This window comes from Phoca vitulina, unplaced genomic scaffold, assembly GCF_004348235.1.
Source record: "Phoca vitulina isolate PV1807 unplaced genomic scaffold, GSC_HSeal_1.0 scaffold14, whole genome shotgun sequence".
NCBI lineage: Eukaryota > Metazoa > Chordata > Mammalia > Carnivora > Phocidae > Phoca > Phoca vitulina.
In genome coordinates, this window is record NW_022589717.1 from 40,458,818 (window position 1) to 40,486,718 (window position 27,901).

A 27,901-nucleotide genomic window follows, 5' to 3' on the forward strand; every position below is an offset into this window, starting at 1 on the left:
TTGGGAAAACTCTGAAAGTATTCCTTTCTACCATACCAGTGTCTTTTTGGTGGAAGTCATGGCACATTAAGGCAAGAAAATGGAATTAAACATAATAAGGATTGAAAAGGAAGAAAATTCCCTTTAGCATATTTAGTTTGTTGGTTAAAGATTTTAAAATTATTAAGAAAGGAAATGAATGAATCTGTTAACTTTTGGATTCTGTCTTGAATGCTAACCTTAAAAGTCTTTCCAGACCAAGATTGTATTGATACTAAACTTTTTTTTTTTTTTTTTTGCTACTTTTAAATAGTTTTTGTTCTTTGCTTATGACTAATTCATCTGGAATGACTCAAATATACTTAGAGTGTTTGTGAGAATGCAATTGAGGTTAAAGAAAGTTTAATATTCCTGATAATTGAATGTTGTTAAGAGAATCATGGGTGTGGAGCTGTCCAGGGTGTTACAATATTCAACATGAAAACTGAATGAAACATTTGTGTAACATGAATAGTTTTTAACCATAAAGAAGTTTCAACTGACTTGGAATACATGAATGCATACGTAATTCTTTATACAGTCATTTTTAATTTAAGAATTAAAAGTCTTTGTATGGTAGTTATAGGTGTTGATCAATTTCTGTGTGGATTTTTGAATAAGCGTATGAGAATATTTTATGAAAATCATTCTTAAAAAGGTACTGAAGAGCAAAATATAAAAGCTGATAAAAACTATATGTGATTTTGAAATTAAAATTATAGAATATGAAGAATTTTAAACAAGATTAGTAAAATCCACTCAGAAGAGCAAGATAATACAGGAAAAAATTGTTCCTCTTATCCAATTGCAGTACCCACACCATCAGTATTCAAAGTTAATTCACTTTTCTTGTATGTTTAATTACCAATAAAACTGTATTTTCCAAGATGTTACAAATAGGAAGAAACCAACACATCTATCATCTTTTACAATTATTTTTCTTAATATTATGTATTATGATGAGCAAATAAATTGAATTAAGTGGTCAATGAACAACATTAACTCATTTTTCATTGTTGCGTCTTTATTAGTTTCTTTTTGTTTTAAATTTGGGTTTATTCTGCTGTTCTTTTTTACTTCTTTAGTTGGCAGTTTAACTTATTAATTCTAATACAAACCTTTAAGGCTATAAATTTCCTTCTAAGAAATACTTTATCTGAATTTCACCAGCTTGACATATAGTATTTTTGCTATTTTTCAATTTTCATTATCTTCTTTGTCTCTTATTATTTCTTCTCAACCAACATATTTTTTGGTAACATATATTTTCTTATTTGAAAACATACATTTTTTTCCCCAGTCATCCTTTTCTTGTTAATTTCTCCTTCAGACACTTCTGGTGAGAGACTGTGCTCTGTAAGATGTCAGTCTTTGAAATATTTTGAGGCTGGCAGGATGACCTTGGAAGTGACCAGTCTTCATAAAGAATAATCTTTGCTTTAAAGTTGGGACACCTGGGTGGCTCAGTCAGTTAAATGTCCGACTCTTGATTTCGGCTCAGGTCATGATCTCAGGGTCTTGAGATTGAGCTCCATGTCCTGCTTCATGTGCTGGGCGTGGAACCTGCTTAGGATTCTCTCTTTCCCTCTCCCTCTGCCCCTGCCTCCACTCTCTCTCTAAATAAACAAATTAAATCTTACAAAGGAAAACAAAAAGTGTTTTGTGCAGTAGCTGGGTGCAAAGTTCTCTATGCATTAGTCTTTTTAATTGTGAAGTGTATATATTCTCTAATTATTGTTTTGGTATGTTAATATTTGTCACTATTTGGTGGATTTATTAATTTCTCTTTATTTTAAAAATAAATATTGTATATATATATATTTAAATATATTTAAAATATTTTATTCTATATTATTATATATATTATGTTTAGAATATAACATCTTTCTGATAATTAAACTATTATTATATACTATATTTCTTTATCTCTAGTCGTGATTTAGGTACTCTATTTTTTTCTGATATTAATAAGGCTACACATTCTTTTGATTAATATACTTGCCTGGTTATATCTTCATCTTGCTTTAGACATTTAGTTGTTCTGTGGTCTTGTGTCCCAGGTGTGTCCCTTTTAGACAGCAAATAGTTTGGTTTTATTTTTTATTTAATTCATGGTGGTTAGTTTGTCTTTAGTGTTTATTACAGTTACATTTTTTGTGATTTCTGTGTATTATTATTTCTTGTTTGCATTCTATATGTCCCACTTTGTTTCTTTTGTTCTACTTTTTTGCCTTTTTATGTATTGAATTTATGGTTTCATTTTCCCTCATTTCACTTATTTTCTATCTATTGGTTTGAAAGTTTTAAATGTATATTCTATTATTTGGTACCCCCTTTTCTACCAGCCTTCTTAATGGAGTCATATTTAAGTGGTGTCCTTATCCTTCTCCCAAACCATAAAAAGATTCTAAAAAAAAGATTACAATACATGTTATCTTAATTTTATATGCTATTGTTCAGTATTTTTCTTCAAGTTTGTTTCATCCTGACACAAATGAGATATTATTATTGTTTTTGCACTTAACATTTGTTAAGCTATACATAGATATTTACCAATTTTTTTTATTGTGGTAAAAAACATGTACAATTTACTGTCTTAACCATTTTTAAGTGTACATTTCAGTAGTGTTAAGTACATTCACATTGTTATGGAACAGATCTCCAGAACTTTTCCATTTTGCAAAACTGAAACTCCATACCCATTCATGTCCATTTTCCCTATCCCTCGGCCCTGGGAACCACCATTGTCCTTTCTGTTTCTATGAATTTGATTACTTTCGATACCTCACATAAGTGGAAGCATACAGCATTTGTTATCTTGTGACTGGTTTATTTCATTTACGTAATGGTCTCAAGGTTTAACCATGTTTTAGCATGTGACAGGATTTTCTTCCTTTTTAAGGCTGAATGATATTCCATTGTATGTATAGACCATATTTGTTTATCCATTCATCCATTGATAGACATTTGAGTTGCTTCCACCTTCTGGCTGTTGTGAATAGTGCTACTACAAACATGAGTATGCAAATATCTCTTCAAGACAGTCCTTTTAATTCCTGTGGATGCATACTCTGAAGAAGCGGGATTGCTGGATAATTTGGTAGTTCTGTTTTTAATTTTTTGAAGAACTTCCATATTGTTTTCCATAGTGGTTGCACTATTTTACAATCCCACCAGCAATGTAGAAGGGTTCCAAATTCCCTACATCTTCACCAATATGTAGTATTTTGGTGGGTTTTTGTTGTTTTTTTTTTGTTGTTGTTGTTGTTGTTTTGATAGTTGCCATCCTAATGGGTGAGAGGTGATATCTCATTGTGGATTTGATTTGCATTTCTCTGATGATTAGTGATGTTGATATGCTTCTTGGCATTTGTATATCATATTTGGAGAAATGTATCTTTAAGTGTCTTGCCCATTTTTTAGTTGGATTATTTTATTTTTTCTTGTGGAGTTATAGGAGTTCTTTACATATTATGGCTATTAACCTCTCATGAGATATATGATTTGCAAATATTTTCTTCTTTTTTGTAGTTGCCTTTTTACTCTGGGGATTGTTTGCTTTGCAAAAGCTTTTTAGTTTGATGTAGTACCACATAACTATTTTTGCTTTTTTTTTGCCTGTGCTTTTGTGCCACATCCAAGAAATCATTGCCAGTTCCAGTACCATGAAGCTTTTCCTCTATGCTTTCTTCTAGTTTTATAGCTTTGGGTTTTACATTTAGGTCTTTAATTCATTGCTGAATTAATTTTTGTATATGGCTTAAGATAAAGGTCTGACTTCATTCTCTTGTACATGGGTCTCCTTTCCCAACAGCATTTGTTTGAAGATTCACCAAATATTTTTAGTCATTATTTCTTCTCACATCTCAGATTTCCATTAAGGCTTATTTTGTCCTGCCTATAGTTTATACTTTAGGTTATTTTTTTAAATTAACATATTTTGCTAGTATTTTTTCTGTTTGAAAATGTGAATTTTTTTACTTGAATTCATAATAATGTAATTTCACTGTATATAAATGGCTATATATTTAACTTTGTTAAAAATAAAAACTTGAAGAAATACTTTCACTTGAAGTATTTCTTAATGTAGAATCCTGGACATTGAAAATATCAAAAGTTATTTAATGAACACTAAAAATTAAATAAGTTATAACCATACAAAATAAGTTTACAGAAGTGATTATAAAATGATGCTGCTTGCAGATGATTTCTCAAGGCAGTTTTTTTCAAATTCTAAAATCTCAGATTTCTCCCATGTAATAAAATGTATTTCAAGTGCATTGCATAACAATGTGTAGTCTCTTCATTTTTTTCTCTATCTTTATTTATTTTACTAAACTAGTAAAATTCTGATAAGCATACATTACACAACACACGTGAAAAAATTATCAACTACCTTACATATGAATATAAACACATGGATGTTATATAAATTTAATCAAATGAAAGCAAGCTATATAATTTATAAAATTGGAAGTGTTTTAGTTCAGCATTATGAGGGTAGTTGAATATTATAAAATTTGTTATTTTGTCACATAATAGTATCAAAATGGAAACAATCTGTCTAAAAATTTCATAAATGCTAGTAACACTAGAATTCAGTATGTATATTTAATGAACCTGATGAATTAGGACTAGGAGGACTTTTTTCCAATTCAATAAATATAAGAAATTAATATTGAGTATTTACTATGCCAGGCACTGTGTTAAACTGCTCACACTCCATTGAGTTTAGGATTATAATTATCTCTGTTTTATATATGAAGAAATTGAACTTAAGAAAGGATTGAGTAACCTGCCTAGCACCACAAACCTTGCATTTGGCAGAGCTAATCATTAAATTTTTCTTCAGTAATAGAGAATATGTTTTCTCTTCTCAAAAATTCAGAAGAATGAACTAAAAAATTACACTTAAGTTGATCAAATAAAAACAAATATATTAAGATGTAATAGATTGTAGAAAACTGAAGACTTCATTGTGGAACTAAAACACAGTAACATATGTAGCAGAATGTAACATATCATATGCCAGGATGTATTATAAATGGTCAGTTTTTCTCAAATTAATGTACAGTTTTAAAGTAAATCCAATAAATTTCCAATAGATTTTTGTTTTATACCCAGACCCAATTTTTCCAGAGGTGATTTATAAAATAACAAGGGTTGGAATAACCAAGGCAAATTAGAAAATAATTAATGAGGGAAAGTGGATTGCACTGTAAGATAATAGAAAAACATTAAGCTGCTTCAGTATTTCATATTCTGTGGTATGTCAAAATAGGCTTCTGAATCAATGGAACAAACCAAAAAGACCAGAACTATGCCTGAGGGCTTAAAGACTTTTGTCGTATATTTGTTTATAAATATGAACTTTCTTTCTTTCTTTCTTTTCTTTCTTTCTTTCTTTTTCTTTTTCTTCTTTCTTCTCCTTTCTTTCTTTTCATCAGAGAGAGAGAGAGAGAGAGAGAGAGAGATGAGTGGGGGAGGGGCAGGGGAGAGAGAGAGAGAGAGAGAATCTCAAGCGGACTCCATGCCCAGGGCAGAGCCTGCTGTGGGGCTTGATCTCACGACCCTGAGAGCATGACCTGAGCCGAAATCAAGAGTTGGATGCTTAATCTACTGAGCCCCTATAAAATAAATAAGTTGGGGAAGAGTTTTTCAATAAATAATAAATCATTTTTATGTATTTGAACAAAAACTAAATTTTTATTTCATATTTTTCTGAGGAAAACAAATGATTTGGTGTTTATTTTCTGGAAAAGATATGTTGGGTACTTAAATAAAAAATAACAAAATGCAAAATAATTTATTAGAATAATTACATTAACAATACAAAATCACAAATAAAAGTCAAAATGAGATGAGAGAACATTGGTATTATGCATATATAAAGAGCTATTTTAAATTAATAAATAAAGATTAACACCACATTAGAAAATGACTAAGAAAGCAGAACATTTATTGATCTGTACAAATAGATATATAATTAATATAGAAATTGTTTACTTTCAGTCTTTATCAAACAAGTACTTTTTGAATCAACAATGATGTGTTATATTTTACCCACAAAGATGGAATAGAATAATATCAAATGACAGTAAGGGTACAGAGCTTCTGAAAATAAAAGCGGAAATATCTTTTCTGAAGGACTTTGGTAATCTTTATCCTATTTTGAAAAATGCACTTGCATTTTAGCCCAGAGATTTATTTTAGAGAAATTATTTGAGTCTGTGCAGAGATAGTTATATATAATAATGAAAAAATTGGAAACAAGTTAAATTTAGAAAACCAAAAATAGCATTGATTTGAGAAAATGTTTTTAATATATTGGGAAATTTAATAAGCAGGTTAAAAATCATAGGCATGAAAAGTTCTAATTTTTAAATTACATATGTTAGAGACATAATTATGGAAGAATATATACTAAAACAATGCTTATTTCTCTCTGGTGGGTTTACAGATAGGTTTTATTTCTTCTTCCTTTAATTTTCTACAATAAGTGTGTATTATTTTATATAGGAAGAATATTCCTTTTTAAAAATAAGTTTATTATTTTACAACAGTGTAAATGTACTTTCACCATAAAACTGTGCACTTAAAAGGGATTAAAATGGTAAGTTTTATGTGCATATTTATTTTACCACAGTAAAAAAGAAGATTGTTGTTTTACATGTATGTCTTTTTAGAATTAGACTTTCCAAGGTAAAAACAGAGTCCTGTCCAATCTAAGACTGTTCTTGATGTTGCACAGTGCATTCTGGTAACAGTCCAGAATGTGCAGCTGAGAATGGAGCTCTGTTGAGCTGATAGAATTATGCACTATTGATTCTTTCATCTTTTAGAACTGATCGACCTTTTAACAAGGGCAGATTGCTTTTGTCTTCAATAGAGTTAATATTTTTTTTCTTTTCCTGTATAACCCAGTTAGGAGCTATCATTTGCTTTCATTTTGCAAAAATTTCTTTTTAATCACTCATCTGTGCTTTACACATATGCGGTCAATTCAAAATATAGTATCTGCTGGTGTGTGAAAGAAGTCTTTGCTCTCAAGAACTTATAAACATAGCAAGAGCAAGGCCCAGTAATACAATAGCCAAACTCTGAAAAATCACTGAAAGCAAGATGGAATTGCTGAGATAGGAGAGCTCAGATCTTGTTGGGAAATCTACGCCTTTGATCAAGACTTTGAAAGGTGTGAAGAGATTCCAGAAACAGGGAAGGGGAGAGTCGTGTCCCAGGAAGAATGACATACACTTTGACTAAAGGAGTGCTGAAACTGGGGGTACTTTTTCAGGGCACACCAGCAAGAAGTCAGGGATGGGTAGGATGAAGGTTCTGTTTGAGGTAGTGAAAGATGAGGCAGCAGAGGTGGGTTAGGACCCTAGAGTCATGATGCCTATGATTAGAAATTTACATGGAGTTGGGTGTGAAGCCACCGGGGCCCAACTTTCATGGGATTAAAGTGGCCATACAGGATAGGATGAATTAGAGATGAGTGAAACTGAAAACCAAAGTACAGCTTGTGAGAGATGCTGGGTGGCTCAGTCAGTTAAGTGTCTGCCTTGGGCTCAGGTCATGATCCCAGGGTCCTGGGATGGAGCCCTTCATCGGGCTACCTGCTCAGTGGGGAGTTTGCTTCTCCCTCTGCCTGTCACTACCCCTGCTTGTGCTCTCTCTCTCTGACAAATAAAAATAAAAATAAAAAACCCCACAAAGTACAGCTTAGGAAACTATTGCAGTTATTTCAAAGAGGTATGGAGAGCATGGTCAGCGAAAATGGAAGGAGAACATTATTAGGGGAACTACAGAAGTTGGAATTGATTAGGTATAGGGGTGGAGTGGGGATTAAGGAAAAGAAGGTATGAAAAATGTTCCTGTGAGTAGTTGGTGATGACACACCAGAATTTCAAAACCCAAGTGTTATCATATAATTTTAAGCAGAGAAATTACTCTTATAGCATAATCCAATTCTTGTTTTTCACCTGTCATATAATAAATCCCTGATGGAATTAGGGATCCACCTGAGTCATACAACTCGTCTGTTGTAAGGCAGGGACTTGAACCGAGGTCCAGGTTCTCCTGTCTGTCTATTCTTCAGATTTTAAAGTAAGAATCCCTTACTTTAACGTGTTGATTTTCCTGTGAAACCTTAAAATTAGGCTGATGTTTTTATGTTCCCAGCATAGTTGGATTAAGTAAATTGCGTTAATACTTTTATTTCTTTCATAACTGTCTTCAGGATTTATGTTGTGAGGGATGCCTGAATATGTACCATGAAAACAGTAATACATGAGAATCTTAACAATGCTTTCAGATTACCTTAGTGGTTTTCTAACATTATCCAATTAAATCCTTCTGATTTAACTCTGCTGAGATCAGCTTGATATTATGGCCTCCAGGGATCTGACATAAGGAAATACATTCCAACTAAGAAAGTTTAAGTAAACTAGCAATCCGAGAAGCTAGAACTTAAACCAGGCTTTCGACTCCCAATCGTAAATAGCTTCTAGTTGCAGGAAAAGATGTAAATTTTTTCCTTTAGCAGGATACAATTCGGAGCTGAACAAAAGCTTAGTGATCAATTATTCCATGAGTTTGCAATTTTTTCTGGGAAAGATATAAAGTAAATACTTTTGGATTTGCCAGTGATACAGTTTGTTTCAAATGTTCAGTTCTGTTGTATTGCAAAGGCAATCATAGGCAATATGTAAAGGAATGGGTCCAACGAACCTTTCTTTACAAAAACTGGTTGAAGGCTGAATTTGACCCATAGAATATAGTTTACTGATCTTCTCACCTCTAGTCTTATTCCTGAGAAGAAAACTGTAGTCTCCCTAGAGATTATTAGGCTTGTCCAAACTTCTTTTGGCTGGAACCCAGAAATCTATTTTATTTTACTGCTTTTGATTCTAATATCTCTTTCTAAAGAGCCATTTAATAATATCAGTCTAATTGAAGATTTGTGTCTTCCCCATCCTCAGCACTGTAAGACCAATTCTAGTTGGGTGTGATGCTCATGGTGCTCATGGAATTAGTTTAGGTAGTCAGTAATGTCTTAATTGTGCTGACAATAGTTTCTTGATTATATTTTTCAGTGGAGATTTGCAGACATCCAGTCCCTTGACTGTTGGTCTGCCTTTCTTCCAGATTCCTCACTTTGTGGCACTCTGCTTTACTACATAACAAAGTTTTAATAAGCAAACTCCACAGCAATTGTATCAATTTAACTTTGCAGAATAGCAACTAAGACTCATAACAGATCACAGGAAATCCTAGAATTGTTCCTTGTATCTCCTTCAATCTCATGTTCCAAGGGAGCCATGATTAATTTTAAATTGATAATGGTAAATTGATACTTACCATAAGAAATAAACATTTATATAATTGTGCCAGTTAGTTTTCATTTCATCATTCTTTAAAAAAGATGCAACGTATTTACACAAAATAGCATAATTTAAGAGAACCAAATATTTTCCAAGTGCTTTTGATTTGTAATTCAAGTTGATTCTGCTAGCAACCTTAGTCAAAGGCCAGCATTTTACTTCTGTGTCAGAGCCCTAAGATTTGATTTTAGAAAACCTATCTTTATTACATTTTCTGCTTCTAAAGGACTCTGTGTTTTATATTAAAGTAGGCCAGTTTTGTTCCTCCACGGTGCTTGGCGTTTAAAATAGAAGATTAAAAACAAGATAGGAAACTTTTCTGTTTAGAGTTATCCCCCTTCCAACTGTGTGTGTATGTTTGTGTGTGTATGTTCCAAACTTCAAATATTAACTACTTGTTAGCATTCCAACCACATTGTTTTAATTTTAAATACAATTTGATGATATACATACTTCCAATTTAGCTTGATTTTTTTTTTCCCTCATAGAAGAGGAAGTGAAACTATTTGCACACCATTATGAAACTCACCTTTAAATGCAAGAGGGAAGCCACAAAATGAGCCTTGGGGTCTACCGTTTGTGTCTGAATTCTAGTTTTGCCATCTCTGCTATAATAACTGAGTTCTTGTATGATCATACAGATTCGAATCCCTGGTGGTTGCTAAGAGAGAATACAAATGCAGAATGAAACCTAAGATCAGGGGTGCCTGGGTGGCTCAGTCATCAAGCGTCTGCCTTTGACTCAGGTCATGATCTCAGGGTCCTGGGATCGAGCCCCACATTGAGCCCCGCATCGAGCCCCACATTGGGCTCCCTGCTCTGCGGGAAGCCTGCTTCTCCCTCCCCCACTCTCCCTGCTTGTGTTCCCTTGCTCACTGTGTCTCTCTCTGTCAAATAAATAAATAAAATCTTAAAAAAAAAAAAGAAACCTAAGATTAATCAGGCAGTGGTAGTCTTCCCCATTTAAACAGGCTTAAAGTAAATACAAAATTAAGGAGAAAAAACAAAAATTATTTTCCAATGATGTTGTAAGAATAACCTGATATTACATTGGTATTCAGAGATGGAAGAGAAAACATATTGGGAACTTCAGAAAAATTGTTTAGAAACTATGCATTTTAATAATCAGGTATGGAGGATTACTGCAAAAGAAAGGAAAAAAATGTATTGTGGAAATTTTTGTAAACATTTTTGAGAATATTTGGAATGATAAAATTAGGTGAAGGAAAAGAAAAACAAAGGAAAAAGAGAAACTATAAAAAGGTAGACAGAAATAAATAAAAATTTAATTTTATTTTTTTTAAATTTATTTATTTATTTGAGAGAGACAGAGAAGGAGAGAGAAAGAGAGGGAGCATGAGTGGGCGTGGCAGAGGGAGAGGGAGAGAGAATCCCAAGCAGGCTCCACACCCAGTGGGGAGCCCGACGCAGGGCTCGATCTCACGACCCTGAGAGCATGACCTAAGCCAAAACCAAGAGTCGGAAGCTCAACCAACTGCACCACCCAGGCACCCCAACAATTTTATTAAACAAAACCAAGTTATGCTACACAGATTGTATTATATTAAAACGCAAAACAAAACAAGTGTGCCTCTATTTTCACATCCTTGGTAGATTTCATCTCTTTGGAATCAAGAATATATATGTTTAAAGAAACTGAAAAGGTTTGAATTTAATGGTGAAATGTTAATGCCATTAGAAGGTACAGTTGACTTTCATTACAGTTCGATAAAGTCTTAGTTTCTATCTCTATAAAATAATTATTTACAGGGGCAATTATAACTAGCTTTGGTGTACAGTTCCACTGATGACCATTGTTGTTCCTGAGATGCAGGACGCCAGGAGGAATATTTATTGTTATGTTGTATCTTCATTCTCATAAGAAGTAAGCTAGTTAAGGATTGATTTGCCCTAATTAGTACTCATGGTTCTGTTAAGTATTGAGTTCAAGAAAGGGGAGAAGTATATGTTTTCTACACAAAAATGGTAGCACTCTTCTGGAATATGGATGCAGTATTGATGGATTATATATATATTTTACTCAGTTCTTGAGCTTGAGAGTTCTCTTAAATATAAATTCAGGTTTTTATATTGTTACCAAAGGATTCTTTAAATATTGTTACAATCTATAGTTTTATATTAGAAGCATTTATTTAAATACTCATAATTTGTTGCTTTGGGCCAAAGTCCATTGCAGCTTGCAGAGTAAAAAAAGGTTCACCTCACACCTTAAGCATCTTAGATATTTTAAGCAGAATGAGTTTTTGAATTATTAAAAAAACTATTTTCCAAATGAATTTTACTTCAGATAGATATATTTCTCATGCTAGTTTGGCTCTACTTTTGGTGTAATCAAGTAGAAAAAGAGTTAATTATTTGAAAAATAAAGTCTTTTTATAAAGCAGTAAGAAAATTGTCTTTCCTAGAGTTGTTCTTGAATTATCTGAATTATCTTAACAAAAAGCAGCATCATTTCAAGACAAAGTACAGAGTAAGGAGTCATGTGTAAGATCTTATAATTTGAGAGGTCCTTGAGTATATATTCTTGGATCTAGAGAAGCATAGTGACATCTGTCTTTGATTATAGTTACATGGATAAATTCAAATTTTAGAGCTGTATTTAAAACATTTCAACATACACAATGGTATTATGTTCTTGGAATATGGCACATGGTGGTAATTTTTAATATAATTATACATGTCTGACTGGTTGTCTTTGAAATAAATTATTAAAAAGAAGACATTCATGGCAAAATCAGAATTTCTCATGGTTTAAGTCCTGTTTATCTTAAAAAATTCAAAATAAACTCTTTGAATAAAGATTTCTGTTGGTTTCACAATTGTTTAAATTACCTTTATCGAAACTTTGCTTTAATTGCTAAAATGTTTAGTTTAACTCCTGACATAGTGCTCCTATATTGTCAAACATTAATGAGAACGAGAAGAAATTTTCTTTTTTTGAAGTGTTTGCTAAGAAAAAATATTAAGGGAATACTAACAGAAAAAAAAAAAAAGAATTAGCTATGAATCTGTATTCATAGTAGTCCTGGGTTCCTTATCTCCAGGAATCAAATTACCATGTGCAGTTATAATCATTTTACTTTTTGTGTCATTTTGCTCCAATTTGCAGATTGTTTTAAATTTTACCACAATGGACCTATACAAAAGCAGTTTGTGCTGGTATGACTACATTGAAGTGAGAGATGGGTACTGGAGGAAATCACCTCTCCTTGGTAAGAGACTCTTTACCTCCTCTGTGGCCATGCGTCTAGTTTGTCCTTGAAAGTAGATTCTTTCAAGAGTCATCTTAGACTTCAAAATGTATGTGGCCCGCATCTTAATTTTTATTATACTCTTTTCAACGACAGCAAAATACAGACAGATAAATAGAGAGATTGATTTTAAACTAGCTTAAATTATGAGGAAATACTTGGATCTGAATGTAATGACTGAGAATAGCCTCCAAATATATTTTTAATTTGATAAATCATCGCTTTTATGAGAAAACCAGATAAATGATGTGGGTGCGCGTGTCTGTGTTTTGTTTTGTTGGCTAAGAGAGTAGAATGTGAGCCACTAGGTCCATGTTTGGTAGCTGATTTCTTCTGCCACCCACGTTAGCTCTCACTGTGGACGTCACGGTTGTGCTTCTCAGAGAGTTTTTGTGGCTGAGAAGAGGCATTTGTCCTTTGTGTCATAAATTGTAGCTCAGATTTGGTGCTCACAAAAGTCTGCTGCCAACGTTTAACCACAGACCACACCATTAACTTGCATGAGGCACTTTACTGTTGCCCTCTGTTTTACTTAAAGGTGAAAGCTGTTGTGAGCATGTAAGCATCTACTTTAATGTTGATTTTTTTTTGAAATGGCAACTTTTCCTTTATTTTTAGAGGTAGCTTTGCTCAGTTGTGCTTATGTGCCATACAGTTCTTTTTATCTTAACATCCAAAACCCGCTGAATGGACACCGTTGTATTAAAAGTCTTAGGTCCAAGACATATAGAGATGTTTAAAAATAAGAAAAAAAAAAATAGAGTTGAACGAATGTGATAAGTCAGGTTGAAGAAAACATTGTCTTGAACACTGCATTTCTTAGCCTAGGTGAAGCAATCTGTAATACGTATGTATGTGTTCCAAAGAAAACATTTCATTAAATTCATGTTGAAGAACCAAATCTAAAGCTAAATAGTGGAGCACATTTCTTTTAGAATGCCAGCAGCATTACATGCTTCGGCGTATAGTGGGCCAACAGACTGCTTCAGTCTGGTCATCGTTTTCATGTGGAAAATTTTCCCCACTACTTCCCCTGAGACCTGTTCCTTGAAGTGTACCTGTCAGACAGGCAGCATCAGGATCACTTGTTAGAGGGGTAGAAATCCAGGCTCCATTCCATACTTTCTGAATTAGAGACTGTGTTTAACAGACTCCCTGGCATTTCATATGCACATTACAGTTTAAGAAACATTGCTCTCTTTTGCGTGCCCTTAATTTACTTTGCCATTTAGGAAGACGGTTCTTCACCTGTTGACTGTTAGTATGAATTTGTTTGAAGTCGACTACCATTTTTCATATACTGAAGCTATGTATGATAGCACTGCCAGGGGCATGCAGAAATGGATGGCAATGTGTTATTGTTGGTAAAATTATTTCATGTGGATATGCAGATTTAGCCATTTTCTCATATATGGAAATTTAAAGCACAGTGGAGACACACAGTTAGCCAATATATGTTTATGGGAGGTTGACCGACTACACAACAGATTATGACTTTGTACATGGGATGGAATGTATGCAGTAGTGTAAGACCCCCAGAGCAGCATGTGAGTCTCCCCGGTGGGTCATCGTCGAACCCCACAGGACAAAGAACTCTGCTTTGGGCCGAGACACATCCTTAACCAAGCTACTTCTCTGCAAGGACTGGTCTGACAAATGGAGCCAGTTTCTCAGGATCACCTGTACTTTTTTCTGTTCTCTATGAAAGAATATTCCCTACCTTGATGTATCATGTGACCTTTTACAAATACGTCTTTAACACTAGCTGTTTCTTAATTCTATAGACAATGATATTGACGTCAGTCTGTTAATCTGAGAATGGTATGTTCCAATATTTTATAAATAGATACAAAGACATTCTTTTATTTATCCACCTGTGTTAAGTAAATACTAGGCATACTTATAGCTCTAGTTACTCCACATAGAGTATAGGAACCAAATCGGGTTTTATATATATAATTTGTGGCTAGTGTGGAAAGCAATTAGAATATAGAGTCATATTTAGGAGTCTCTCTGTATTCTTTTATTTCTTTTAGGTAGATTCTGTGGGGACAAGTTGCCTGAAGTTCTTACCTCTACAGACAGCAGAATGTGGATTGAGTTTCGTAGCAGCAGTAACTGGGTGGGAAAAGGCTTTGCAGCTGTCTATGAAGGCAAGTCCCATTCAGTTTTAGAGATTACTTCCCCTTAAGTCTCTTAGCAGAAATGTCCTTTCTCTCAATTTCATTAGAATGATATTGTAACCACATTTAATTATGAAGTTTCCTAAATCTGTGTTATAATATTCACAAAAATGAATTTTTTACAAAAGTACTCAGTAAAGTTAAATTGCAAGAAGAGCCTCTTTCCTGGTACCAGTGACATAGTAATATATAAATGTATGTAGGGATGTGGGGGGGGTGTATGGAAATGGCACAAAAGCTCTTAAATTTCCATTGTTTCCATGATTATTAAAATGTCATGAAGAAATTATGATTTTTTTCTTTGTACTAAATTTGTGTTTATTTGGTGCCTATACTGCTGAAATTCTCTGTTACAGGAAACTGCACAGAAAGTACTTGTGCACATTTCTGGAGCATGCTTTGTCTAAGTGAGGGAGGCAGCATTCAAGGGAGACTTTACTAGCTGCTTTGTTCTATACTTCTCTGAAACAACAAGCTGGCATTGTGTGTCCTGGCTTTAAAAATCGCCCCCCTTTTTTTTTTTGCCAGGTTGTGGGCAGAAGAGACCCTTCTTGCGCCTACCTCTGCTAGCACAAGAGCTTAGGTAATTTAGAAGACAGGAGATTTCTGCTTCCCTTAAACTTTTAAGTAAACGGAAGCATTTTGTTGTAGAGATTAGCTGTACGGCCGTGAAGGGGATTATTTGGCTGGAGCCACAGATGTTGAGCACATGATGCTAGCTCACGTTGCCAGAGGCCCAGAGAGTTCTGTGGAGCGTCTCTCTTGATCAGCTATTTTACCTGAGCTCAAAAGACTGTAAGAACCAGTTCAGGGACTCATATAGAATATGATAGAATATTCTACTGCATAGAATACATTTACAAGATCTCAAACAGTTTTTAGAAGTTAAAAAAAATACTGTTTTTTTGTAAAGATGTAAAGAAACTGTGATAAACAAAATCACATATCCCCATGCTATTATCTAAATTTTATAGTTAACTGACTAGGTTTTTACCATCTAAATATTTACAGCAGTATAACCAGCCAACTTTGATTTTTTATAGCCGGTCTTTATGTACTCAGCTACAGGCACTGAACTAAAATGGTATCTCAGAAGAAAATGAAAATGAAATGTCAGGTCTAGGTTTATTTATTTGCTTATTTTCGCCCTCAGCGATCTGTGGAGGTGAGATACGTAAAAATGAAGGACAGATTCAGTCTCCTAATTATCCTGATGACTACAGACCGATGAAGGAATGCGTGTGGAAAATAACAGTGTCAGAAGACTACTTTGTTGGATTGACCTTTCAGGCCTTTGAGGTAAAGTCTTTCAGGCACCCTTCACGGAACATATCCTCTATAAATGACAGTGCCATTTAAGGGGATCCTCATTAAATAAGCAAAGAACCAGAGAATCAGCTTTTTAATCAGCAAAGAAGCAAAGGATTGCCTATAAAATGTAACATCAAGAGTGAAAGAGGTTTTTTTCCCTTCTTCTTCTTTCCTCTTGTTGCAGACATTTTCAAGAAGATTAAAGTGAGTTTACATTATCTGTGCTATTTGAATTAGAATGTTTGAAGTACCGACAATAGTTTCTTTGGAGAAATGCACAGGCTTGTTTCACAAGACTGCTTGAAGAGTCCATTAAAATAATAGAACTTTTATTTCTCTTCTAAACTAAGAGGTTAAAAGGTAGACCATCATGTTGTTGTTGTTGTTATAGAGAAAATCCATATTTCACCTTTTCACCATTATGCAGAAAACTGTTTATATCAGAAATAGAGATTTAAGTGTTTTTAGCTTTCGATTTCATCAAAAATATGTATCAGGGAGGAGATCAGCACCAACATTACATTATTAGATGAAGGCACAATAAACCAAAGGTTAGTCAGAATTCTGGAGCAAAGTCTGGGTCCAAAACTACCACGCTGGCTAATGAGTCATTTTAGTGGGGCTGGGGGAACTGAGCTAGGGATTGGAAGCCAAGAGATGGAGGACTTTGTCGTGAATTCCACAGCATGTTTAAATCGAAGAATCAGTCTAGAAGTTGAGAGCCCACTGATGAAATGGGAAGGAATGATGAGATGGTGGTGGTAGGTTCATCTCCAGATGCCATAACTGGAGATTATTTCTTCATTGATTAGAAGGCTGATTCTCTGTCCAAGCAATCAGAAGGCAGGGCCAGGGTGTGCTCGTTCCTGAGTGCAATGCGTGTGCTGGTGTCTCAGTCCCCAGAGCAGAAACATCGGGGGAATCCAGGCATTACCATAAGCCCAGAGAATCTCTCACCTTCACGTGCAAGCTGTGTGATATACTTATCTCCACCCCTTTGCATATGCCATTTAATTTCCCAGACATACAGCCTTTTATCATGAAAAAATTGTCTTCTCTTATACGATCATGATGTTGTATTATATGCTCCTGATCATTTTGCATTTTTGGAAACCTTGGTTCTTGAGATTATTTGATTCCTGTTTGAATTTTGTTATTTTACCGGATCAATAATATTGCAAACATTATTCAAATAGACCACCTTATTGTTAACAGTGAACTAAAACTGGATAGGATTCACCTGCTATTTAGACCAAAATAACTGGTTCAGTGAAAAATTATCTACCTAATGACTGCATTACTTGTATTTTGTGATGTTGCCCAAATGATTAAGAGATGAACTGTCTTTCAATATATAATTCAATTTTTTATGAAATTCTCCTATTACATAAGTGATGTCAGAGAATGCATCTAAAACTAAATTCCATGCATCTAAAAACTGAGCTACAATTCCTGAGATGCAGAAGGCTTAGTTGGTTTGCAGTTTTTTCTTTAATGCCAATATATCACAGTGATATTCTTCAAAAATAAGATAGTGAAAGGACAGGTAGGAAAGATTTAATCTTAGGCACTTAGAACCATGCCTGACAGAGAGTAGTCACTTAATAAATATTTGTTGATTGAGCAAGTGATTGAGATTTGGGATTGGGGAAAGGTCATGCCATGTTTGGCTGGCAGTACATTTTAACTGTTATCTCTAGGTTCCTGTCCTTTCTTCATCTTGCTCTATTTCCTTATGTTTCTTCCTCCTTTGTTCATATAGTGGACATATGTAAATGTCTGATAGGTCTCTCATCTTCAGATGACCAGAACCAAACCTTTGATTGTCTTGTCCTACTCACTAACTCACTCTTCTTCAGTCTTCCAGATTTCAGTATTTACTATTTCGGTATGTCACTATTTACTCAAGAACTAGCCCTGATTCCACTTTTTCTCTTAAACCCTGAGGCCAATCAGTTAACATATTTCATTTGCTTTGTCTTCAACAATGCCCCATGCATGACCACTTTATCCCAACTTTGTGGCCACTACTATGTTCCCACTGCTGCTCCTTCTCTTGGAACTTGGTGAGAATGTCACCTCTCTACTCTTGCCCTGCATATCCTGATCCACAGCAGCCAGAGTGATACTTTTACAATGTAAGTTAGATCATAACACGATGCTTAAATTCTTTTGGGGTGGCGGGAGCACCTGTGTGCTCAGTTGGCTAGGTGGCCAACTCTTGATTTTGGCTCAGGTCATGATCTCAGGGTTGTGAGATCGAGCCCCACATCAGGCCCTGTGCTCAGCAGGGAGTCTGCTTGAAATTCTCTCTATTCCTCTCTCTTTCTCCCTTTGCCCCTCCCACTTTATGTGCTCTCTCTCTCTCTCTCTCTAAAATAAATAAATAAATCTTAAAAAAAATTCTTTCAGGGGTTTTCTATCACACCTAAAATAAAGCCCAGACTCAGTGATCCTGGACCAAGGCAACCCACGATTGGTCCCAAGCTCCTTCTCACTCCCTCTGAGCTAATCTCTTTGGTCTTCTTTCTCTTCCTTGGAAATACCAAGTTTACTCGATCTTATAGCATTTGTCACTGATGCTCTTCTACCTCTAAATGTATGCTTTTATTCCTCTCATTTCATTTGGATCTCTGCTTCACCATTGCCTCCTTAAAAATCCTTGCCTGGTAATTCTATTTTAAATATATTCTTACCTACAATTGTCTATAAACCATTATTCTGTTTTAATTTATTGCACTTACGACTACTGGAATTTATGTTATGGATCTGTTCATTTACATGGTTGCTGTCTCACTAAAAATGATCACCACCAAAGGGTAGGGATCTTAACCTATCTTGTTGGTCACCATATTTCCAACACCACTAGATGCATGATTAATACATGATGATGGGGGGGGATGAAAAATGGATGGATTATAGGTAAGGGAGTGTGAGAGTGCATGATGATTGGTGGGTAGAAATTAATATATCCTTCCTTTATCAAAGATACATAAATTTCTATGCAGAAGGAAACAAGCCCAGATAGCTAAGAAAAGTTTAGATTATGTAGGACCTGATATGCCTTATGGCTCAATTTAGATAGATCCTTGGTTCTAAGAAATTCAGAAGTGACAAAGAATTTAGAGATGTTCTAATGTATCATCTAAATCTTCTAGATAAGGGAAATGAACTTATGCTGTTAACCTAGTATCATATAAGCAAGGACTAAACCAGCATCAAAATCCAGGTATAATCAATATTCTTTATTCATAGATTCTGTATCTACAAACTTACATACTAACTAAAATTTATTTGTAACCCCCAAATCAATACTCACCACGCTTTCTGGGTCATTCATGGACATGCACAGAACTGCAAAATATTTGAGTCATCTGACATTCACATCCCCAGCTATGATGTGAACGTGCCTTATGGAGAAAATGTATGTGTTAAATAAACATTGTTCAGGCATGCATTATAATGCAGTTGGCTGTGAGTTGTATTAATGAATTGGCAACATATATTAAAGTGTCTTTAAATGGAAACACACATAAAACAAGGTTATGTATTGATTGGTTGACAAAAGATTTGTGATCAGAAGCTCACAAGAATGTAATTCTCTATTTTCCCAGAAGCAATGAATCAGTATTTACTAATTCAGTGTTTTCAGCAACTTTATAGAACTTAACTACCATGAATATTGAGAATCAACTGTGTATGTATTTTTAATTTGTTCTAGTGGTCATTAAGTGATTTTTTCATTTAGTTGATTTATATCTGTTTATATAAATTTATTTTTATTTACATATTTTTAATCTTTAGCTTTTACATTTTATTTTGAGGATGTATAATTAAAAAAAAGTCCTCACCACTTCTCAGCATTTTGTGGTCTTGTCTGACAAAACAGTTTTTATTCATTGATATCAGTCTTTGCCTTTATTCAAAAACTGTTTCTATTTTTGTAACTGTTTATTCTCTATGTTACACTCTCCCCTTTCAGATAAAAAGGGCCTTAAGACAAATTTGTCCATCATTTTTGTTGAACTCTACCGTAAAGAACTTAATAGTTATCTGTTATTTATACTTTTCTGTGAATTTATGTGGTGACTTTATCTCTTCTCATGCTACTTAGATTTTAATGTGAGTACAGAAAGAAAATCTGAACAAGCGTCTTTGTTAATGAATTTCAGGTATCTTTGAACAGGAAAGGATACTATTTGGAGGTCAATAGAGTTCTGATACATCTGTAATTATACCCTTTGGGAACCTTTTTCTTCTCTAGTAGTTACTGACGCATTGCTTCTTAAGGCCGATACTGCAGTGGATTTGTACATGGAGGTAGATCATGTCAGAAATCATTTTGGAGGTATTTGTAAAGAAACCTCTATATTACTGTTTTGCTTGAGCACTTTCAGTCTGCAGAAATACAGAAGAGAAAAAGTTTGGGAGACTGGAAATGTTTATAGTAACAACTTCAAAGAAATGTCAATAAAGCAGAAAAGAAGTGAAATAAACCCAGAGCTTACTTATGTTTACATTGAAATCCCCACATACATTAATTTAAGTGGGATTAAGTTTGAGGTACTTGTCAGCCTTTCTACACACTCTGATTTGGTTATACTTCCTTTATGAAAATCACAAATGTTTAATAGTCTTACCCATCATTACTGCAAGCTGCACAATTGTAAACTATGTACAAAAGTTCTTATCTTGATACTTTGAGGATTGCCTGACTAAAAGTAACCCTTTAATTCCTTTAAATATTTTATATTGTTTAAGTTAAGTAGTCTTTTAAATGAGCTAGGAAGCCAAGACAAAGAGATCTTAATTAGTTAACATTTTTCTGTTTGCCATGTACTGTTTTTGGATGTTTGGCTAAGAATATATATACCAGGGGTGCCTGGGTGGCTCAGTCGTTAAGCGTCTGCCTTCGGCTCAGGTCATGATCCCAGGGTCCTGGGATCAAACCCCGCATCGGGCCCTGCTCAGCGGGAAGCCTGCTTCTCCCTCTCCCATTCCCCCTGCTTGTGTTCCCTCTCTCGCTGTGTCTCTCTCTGTCAAATAAATAAATAAAAGCTTAAAAAAAATATATATATATATACCAGTTGATGACTTAAAAGAGAATTAAGTAGCTCTTCAGATTTATGGTTTAGGCTATAGTTCTACTCTGAAAGATTAGCATGTGTTCATTTAAATAAACTTGCCCAAGGTCACACAGTTCATAATTAGTAGCATTGTGACTGAAATCAATTCCATGGCCTCTGCACTCTTGAACCCAGGTCCTGGTAGCAGAGAGAGGCATCTATATTCTCTCATACTATTAATTCTTTCCCTTTATAACTATCTTCATTTGTGCATTCGTGTTGTTTAATCATCATATGTTTGTCAGTCCGAGACATGTCTGCTTTATTCACCACTGCTTATACACTGTCAATTGTATATTTTCTGGCAATAATAAGTTTTCAGTGAATATTTATTAAATTTCAGAGTGATGTAAAAGTAACTGTCATGAAAGAAAAAACTTAAATGGTAGCATTAAAAAACTCACGTTAGGTCACGTGAAAATAGACCTAACCCAGACTCATGATTTTCATTGTCACATGGTTGAATGTATATATTTTCTCTCTGTTTTTGAGCTGTAATGATCTATGTGTTAATATTAATATTAAATAGTAATACTAAAATAATATTAAATAATGAAATATTAAATATGATAGTAACAAATTTTAAAATAATGTTCTATTATTAAGCTTTTCTCCTTTTTTACAAAATTCTTTTTGTTGATAGAATTATGTCTTAGACTTTGCTGGATTTTTCTCATTATTAAAATTAATTTATTTTTTTATCATTTTAACAAGAGTGTATGTAGTAGTATACATATGGGGAATCCACACAGATACGGAAATTCCCCAAATTAATTTTTAATGATGATGCTAATCTACAGTGTGTTTTAGTCATACTTTTCTTGAACATTTTTTCCTCCAAAGCAAAAAATAATGATTTTAGCTTTGTTCCCTGTGTATACAATTTTAAATTATATTATTTGTAGAAGTTTAATCATTTATGTAGTTGATTACATTAATTATATTTTAAAACTACATTCTAACAGTCATAGGAGAGGGTTGTTTTCATTATTATAGTAAAATAAAAAAAAATTTAAAGTGTACAGTTCAGTAATGTTAAGTATATCCACATTGTGCAACCGGTCTCCAAAACTCTTTTCATCTTGCAAAACTGAAACTTTATACCCAAAACAACTCTCCTTTCTCCTCTACCCCCAACCCCTGGCAACCACTTTTCTACTTTCTGTCACTATGAATTTGACTACTCTAGATGCCTCATGTAAGTGGAATCATTCAGTTCTTGCCTTTTTGTGAATGGCTTATTTCACTCAGTGTAATATCCTCAAGGTTCATCCGTGTTGTGGCACATGAAAGGATCTCCTTCCTTTTTAAGGCTGAAGAACATTCCATTGCATGTATATTTGACATTTTGTTGATTCATCCATTGATGGACATTTGGATTGTTTCTACCTTTGATTATTGTGAATAATGCTGGTAGGACCAAGAAGGTACAAATATCTCTTTCAGACCCTGCTTTCAGTTTTTTAGATTTATACCCCAAAGTGGGATTGTTGAATCAAATGGAGAATTTTTCAATCTATTTTTAGTTTTTCACAGAGTACGGGAGAGCTTTTATTGAAATCATTGTCTAGAAAGTTTGGACTTTACAGAGCTTTTTACAAATAACTAGGTAGATGTTTTTGTAATAGTTATTTGGAAATTTGATTATAAAATGAAGGCAAAGTATACGAATGAACCCTAAGTCTGGGCATGGTCCCTTCTTTTCGCCACAAATCTCTGCACTAGTTTGCAGTTTTAGAATGAGAGGCTATTGTAGGTTGCATTTAATTGATTTTAGTTCTTGCTAAATAAACATCACTCAGCTTTTCCATGCTTCTTTTCTAACCTGCTGGTAAAGGCATGAGCTCCACATAGTAATGAAATGTAATATTAATCCCTCTGGCTAATCTTTGTACTCATTCTTCCTTTTTTGTGTGTTTGAATCTACTTCCAATATCATTTAAATTTCAGTTTCCTAAAAACTGTTCAGAGCTTATTATCAGTTTCGTTGTGTTCTATATGTACATATTAGGTCTGTTTACATTACGATAAACTTGCCACATTTGTATATGGTTTATGCTCTGATTATCTTAAAGTCTGTAATAAATCAGCATCATCATTATCAAAATGTATTTATTATATGTGTAATTGTGCATGACATTGCATTCAGGTTCCAGATATGAACTGTGTCCATGCTGTAACTCAAGAAGGAACTGCTTTTTCTTTTTTTGTTTTTATAAATTATTGACTTTGGTGTTCTTTTTTCTCATGGAGCTTACTGGCAAAACACCAATGGACTTATCCACTTTTTTTTTTAACATTTTATTTATTTATTTGAGAGAGATAGAGAGAGCACAAGCAGAGGGGAGGGGCAGAGGGAGAAGCAGACTCCCTGCCAAGCAGGGAGCCCAATGTGGGACTCGATCCCAGGACCCTGGGATCATGACCTGAGCTAAAGGCAGATGCTTAACTGACTGAGCCACCCAGATGCCCGATTTACCATTTTTTAGCTTCAATCAGATTTATTTCTATCTATTCTGTATATTAATTTATGAAGTAATTGATATAGCTGGAGAAAATGTTACATAAATGCCATAATTAAAAGAACTCAAACTTTCATTTGTGTAGATGTAGTTGAAGAGGTATAATTATAATTAACACCAATAGATTCATTGTGCTTGCATTGTAATTAGATCTAATGCAGTTAAACTGAAAAATGTAAAGATCATTGAGGTCATTGATAATATATCTAGGAGTGTTGTAAAAGGACAATGCATTTCTAAATATCATAAATTCATATATATGAGGTACATTTTATTTTCTACACAGTTGAACAACTGTGGCATTTACTTTGTGAAAATACAGTATAAGTTTCTGTTGAGTTACCCCTAACACAAAATGCATGATATTTAATATGTAAGTAATTCATAATTCATAAATAGGTACCAGTAGAATTAATCTTAAAACTGGCCATTTTTGTGCATTTTATCCATGAAATATTTACACTTTATCATTTAAAATATTTAAACCTCTAATTTTTTACTAAGTAACCAGCAAATATACAGGTACTTTAAATTAAAATTTAAAGAGATCTATTATATACCTGTTAAAAGAACAGAGTGAGTTTTATGTACAGGAAAATATCCATTATCCTATTTCTTTTTAACCACTGAAGAAATACAGTTTTTTTGGTTTCGTTTTTGGTAGTGTCTATCTTGTTTACGTCCTTGTTAATATAGTAATTTTTGAAAGCCATTATCTCCTCAAAATAATAATTAAAAAACCCTTTCTAATTAGCTGCCTTATTTTTTATTCTAGTATGGCTTATAATATAAACCAATTTTATTTTTCTTAGTTGACCTATGAAAAGCAGCTTCTTTCTTTATTGTGTATTCTCACTTCCTTTCTTCTTCTAATTCATTCTTTTTCCCTTTTCTTCCAAAATGATTCCTGAGTTAGGAGCAGTTCATTCTGTGCCGCTCAGGCAGGTGAGGAGAGCTTGCTGAGAGCTTTTGCTATTTTCTACAGTTTGTCACTAGTTCAGTGTTGCTTATTCTTTTATCAAGTCTATACCTGGAGAGTTTGGGATATTATTTTATGTGTCCCCTTGACCGAAGAAAGGCCTTTGGCCATCTGGACATGTTCTCATATTGATATAGAGCTCTGATTTTGAAAGGAGTGTATTAAAGGCTGAGAGAAGACAACATATAATATAGCTGGTCAGATTGGCCTTGTCATCCCTGGTGACTAAGTTGTTAGTGTCACTGCTTGCTTTCCCAGGCCACCTCTCCATTTAAACAGCTGTAGTCTTAAAAATATGCTTTAAAAATGAGATACTTTTTATAGTGAACATTTTCCCATTCTTTCCCCAAATTCCACACACAAAGAGAATACATTTTTAGGAAAAAAACAAGATTTGTATATCAAACCCAATGAGTACCTACTGACGGTATAATCTAAAATGATAACCTTCGCTTCCCCACTTCTCATACTTCTCATGTTGTTTCACTTTATATTTTTCCATAGAATTTATTGGTTGCTAATATTTTATGATTTCATTATTTATCCTGTTTGCTATCCCTTTGCTCTCTATCCCTCGGTAGCATGTAAGGTCCAGGAGGGTGAGACTCTTTGTTATTTTGCTAAAGGATGCACACCAAGCAGTGAGGAGAGTGCCTAGCATAGAATAGGCACTGAGTATTTGTTGAAGGAGTGAATGAATCCTGATTTGTGGTTGGGAAAAGGGAAGCAGGAAATGTAGTAATTAGTTCCGATCTAATCTGTCCTTCAAACTCTGTTGTTTTCTATTTGTCCTTATGCTATCTAATTTGAAGATTATCATTTGTAATGTATTGACAAATCATGAAATGGATTCTTCAAGGGGCGCCTGGGTGGCTCAGTCATTAAGCATCTGCCTTCGGCTCAGGTCATGATCCCAGGGTCCTGGGATCCAGCCCCACATCGGGCTCCCTGCTCCGTGGGGAGCCTGCTTCTCCCTCTCCCACTCCCCCTGCTTGTGTTCCCTCTCTCACTGTCTCTCTCTCTCTGTCAAAAAATAAATAAATAAATAAAAAGAAATAGATTCTTGAACCAACTGTACCAGCAGTTTCGTCCATTCAGGTCATGGTTCCATGGAATGAATGTACTCTCTGACATTCATTTTTTTTTTTTTAATAAAGAATTCCATAAATTAGTGAATTATATGTTGAATGTGAGTTGACAAGATGTGATACTTTTCACTGTTTATTAATTTTAGATGCCTGTGTTTTCTAGCTTTAAATATCTAATAAGTAGTTAACTTATTAAGAATTTGGGGCTAATACCCATTTTCTGTGGGAAAAAAAGTAAGAATTTTATTTAGAAATTGTTTTATAATTTGAAAAAATTTGTAAATTTTGGTTTGTTGTTTTTAGAATTTTGGTTTGTTGTTTTTAGAAGCCAAAACATAGGTCCATGAACATGAAGTTCTTCATAAAGTTTTATAGCCCTGAGCTTTTATTTGCAATTAGTTGCTTAAAGAAAGAGATTGAGTTCTTGCAGGTTATATGGGTTAAGAGGAGTGTGTTGGGGTAAATGGGGTCACCTGAACAGCCATATTACCTTGAGAAAGGAATAGCCAGTGCTGATTCTACATACGGTAGTCTATCTACAGCTATGCTGACTATGGGTAAAGAATTTCATAGACTAGGAAGTATGTAATTTTATATTATCAAATTTTCCTTTAAAAAGAGATTTAAAACTTTAAACAGTGCGATATTTATCAACAGAATTTGAATCAAGCTTCTCTGTGAATAAGATAACAGTTTTGTTGATGAACTATCAGCAATTTTTATGTTTCAGAACAAATTATACATTGCTTATAGAACATCTCGTCCAGATTTTTAATGATAATTTTAAGTTTGGATTTTTTTAACTCTTTTTTCCAAAGGATTACTACTTGCATTCTAATTTTTTTTTAAAGGCAGTTAACTTCTGTTGATTGTGATGCATGTGGATGCACTGTTCCATAGATTTTTGTATCTCTCTCTGTCTACCAGAAAAATAGGCCCTTTATTCATGGGTGGTATAGATACTGCCATGCACACTCACAAGAAAAGCTCTCCTTTGGTGTAACTTGTTATATGACCCTGTCCGTACCATGGCACTGAGAACACATAATACTCTTTCTACAAAAATTGTTTTATCTATTAATTAGATGTATCTTCCCATATTTTTATTGTTGCAGATTGAAAGACATGACAACTGTGCCTATGACTACCTAGAAGTTCGAGATGGAATCAGTGAAAATAGCCCTTTGATAGGGCGTTTCTGTGGATATGATAAACCTGAAGATATCAGATCTACCTCCAATACCTTGTGGATGAAATTTGTTTCTGATGGAACTGTGAACAAGGCAGGGTTTGCTGCCAATTTCTTTAAAGGTAATTTGAAGTAATTTAAAGTGTGAGATTTTCTTTGTTAGGGATAAATGTGATATTTAACATTAAGTTAAGAGAGAACTACAGTAAAGTTATACTGGAAGTTAAGAATGCACTGTGCATAAGGGATATTTGAATGATTTTTGATGGTAAAAGGTTATTGGTAAAATACTGGAATTTGGAACTTTGTAGCACAGGGTAAGAACTCCATTAAGATATCCTACCAGCCATTTTTATGAAATACTCAAAAAGGCAAAATCCAGAAAGGGAATTTAGACAGGGAGAAAACATTTGGAATATAATAAACATAAGATTCGTAAGCAGAAGAAGTCATTCATCAATTTATTTCCAGGTGACAGCATTTCTAAACCACCTTATAGAGAATAATGTTCCACCACATTGGAAATAATGTATGGCCTCCTTAGCAGAATATTCTTATACCTAAAATGCCTTTTTGACAAAGAATTATTATTGATCAGCTTTAATTTTAAATTACATAACCAAATTTTAGTATATTTTCATGTCCCATATTTGGTGTGCATTGCTGAGGTAAAAAGAACCATTTTATTTATTTATTTTTAAAGGTTTATTTATTTATTTGAGAGAGAGAGAGAGAGAGAGGGTGTGGAGGGAAGAGAGTGAGAGTCTCAAGTAGACTCCATGCTGAGCATGGAACCCGATGCAGGGCTTGATCTCAGGACCCTTAGCCAA

At 34.0% G+C, this 27,901-nt stretch overlaps 1 protein-coding gene across 1 annotated transcript in view; it reads left to right on the plus strand.

Moving 5' to 3' along the window:
* The window catches only part of TLL1 (tolloid like 1), a 207,233-nt gene that overhangs the window by 137,115 nt on the left and 42,217 nt on the right, over window positions 1-27,901 (plus strand). The window contains exons 10-13 of the mRNA XM_032413149.1: window positions 12,532-12,634; window positions 14,710-14,826; window positions 16,010-16,155; window positions 26,998-27,193. Coding sequence (XP_032269040.1) covers window positions 12,532-12,634; window positions 14,710-14,826; window positions 16,010-16,155; window positions 26,998-27,193 — 562 coding nt within the window. The remainder of the gene's footprint in view (window positions 1-12,531; window positions 12,635-14,709; window positions 14,827-16,009; window positions 16,156-26,997; window positions 27,194-27,901) is intronic.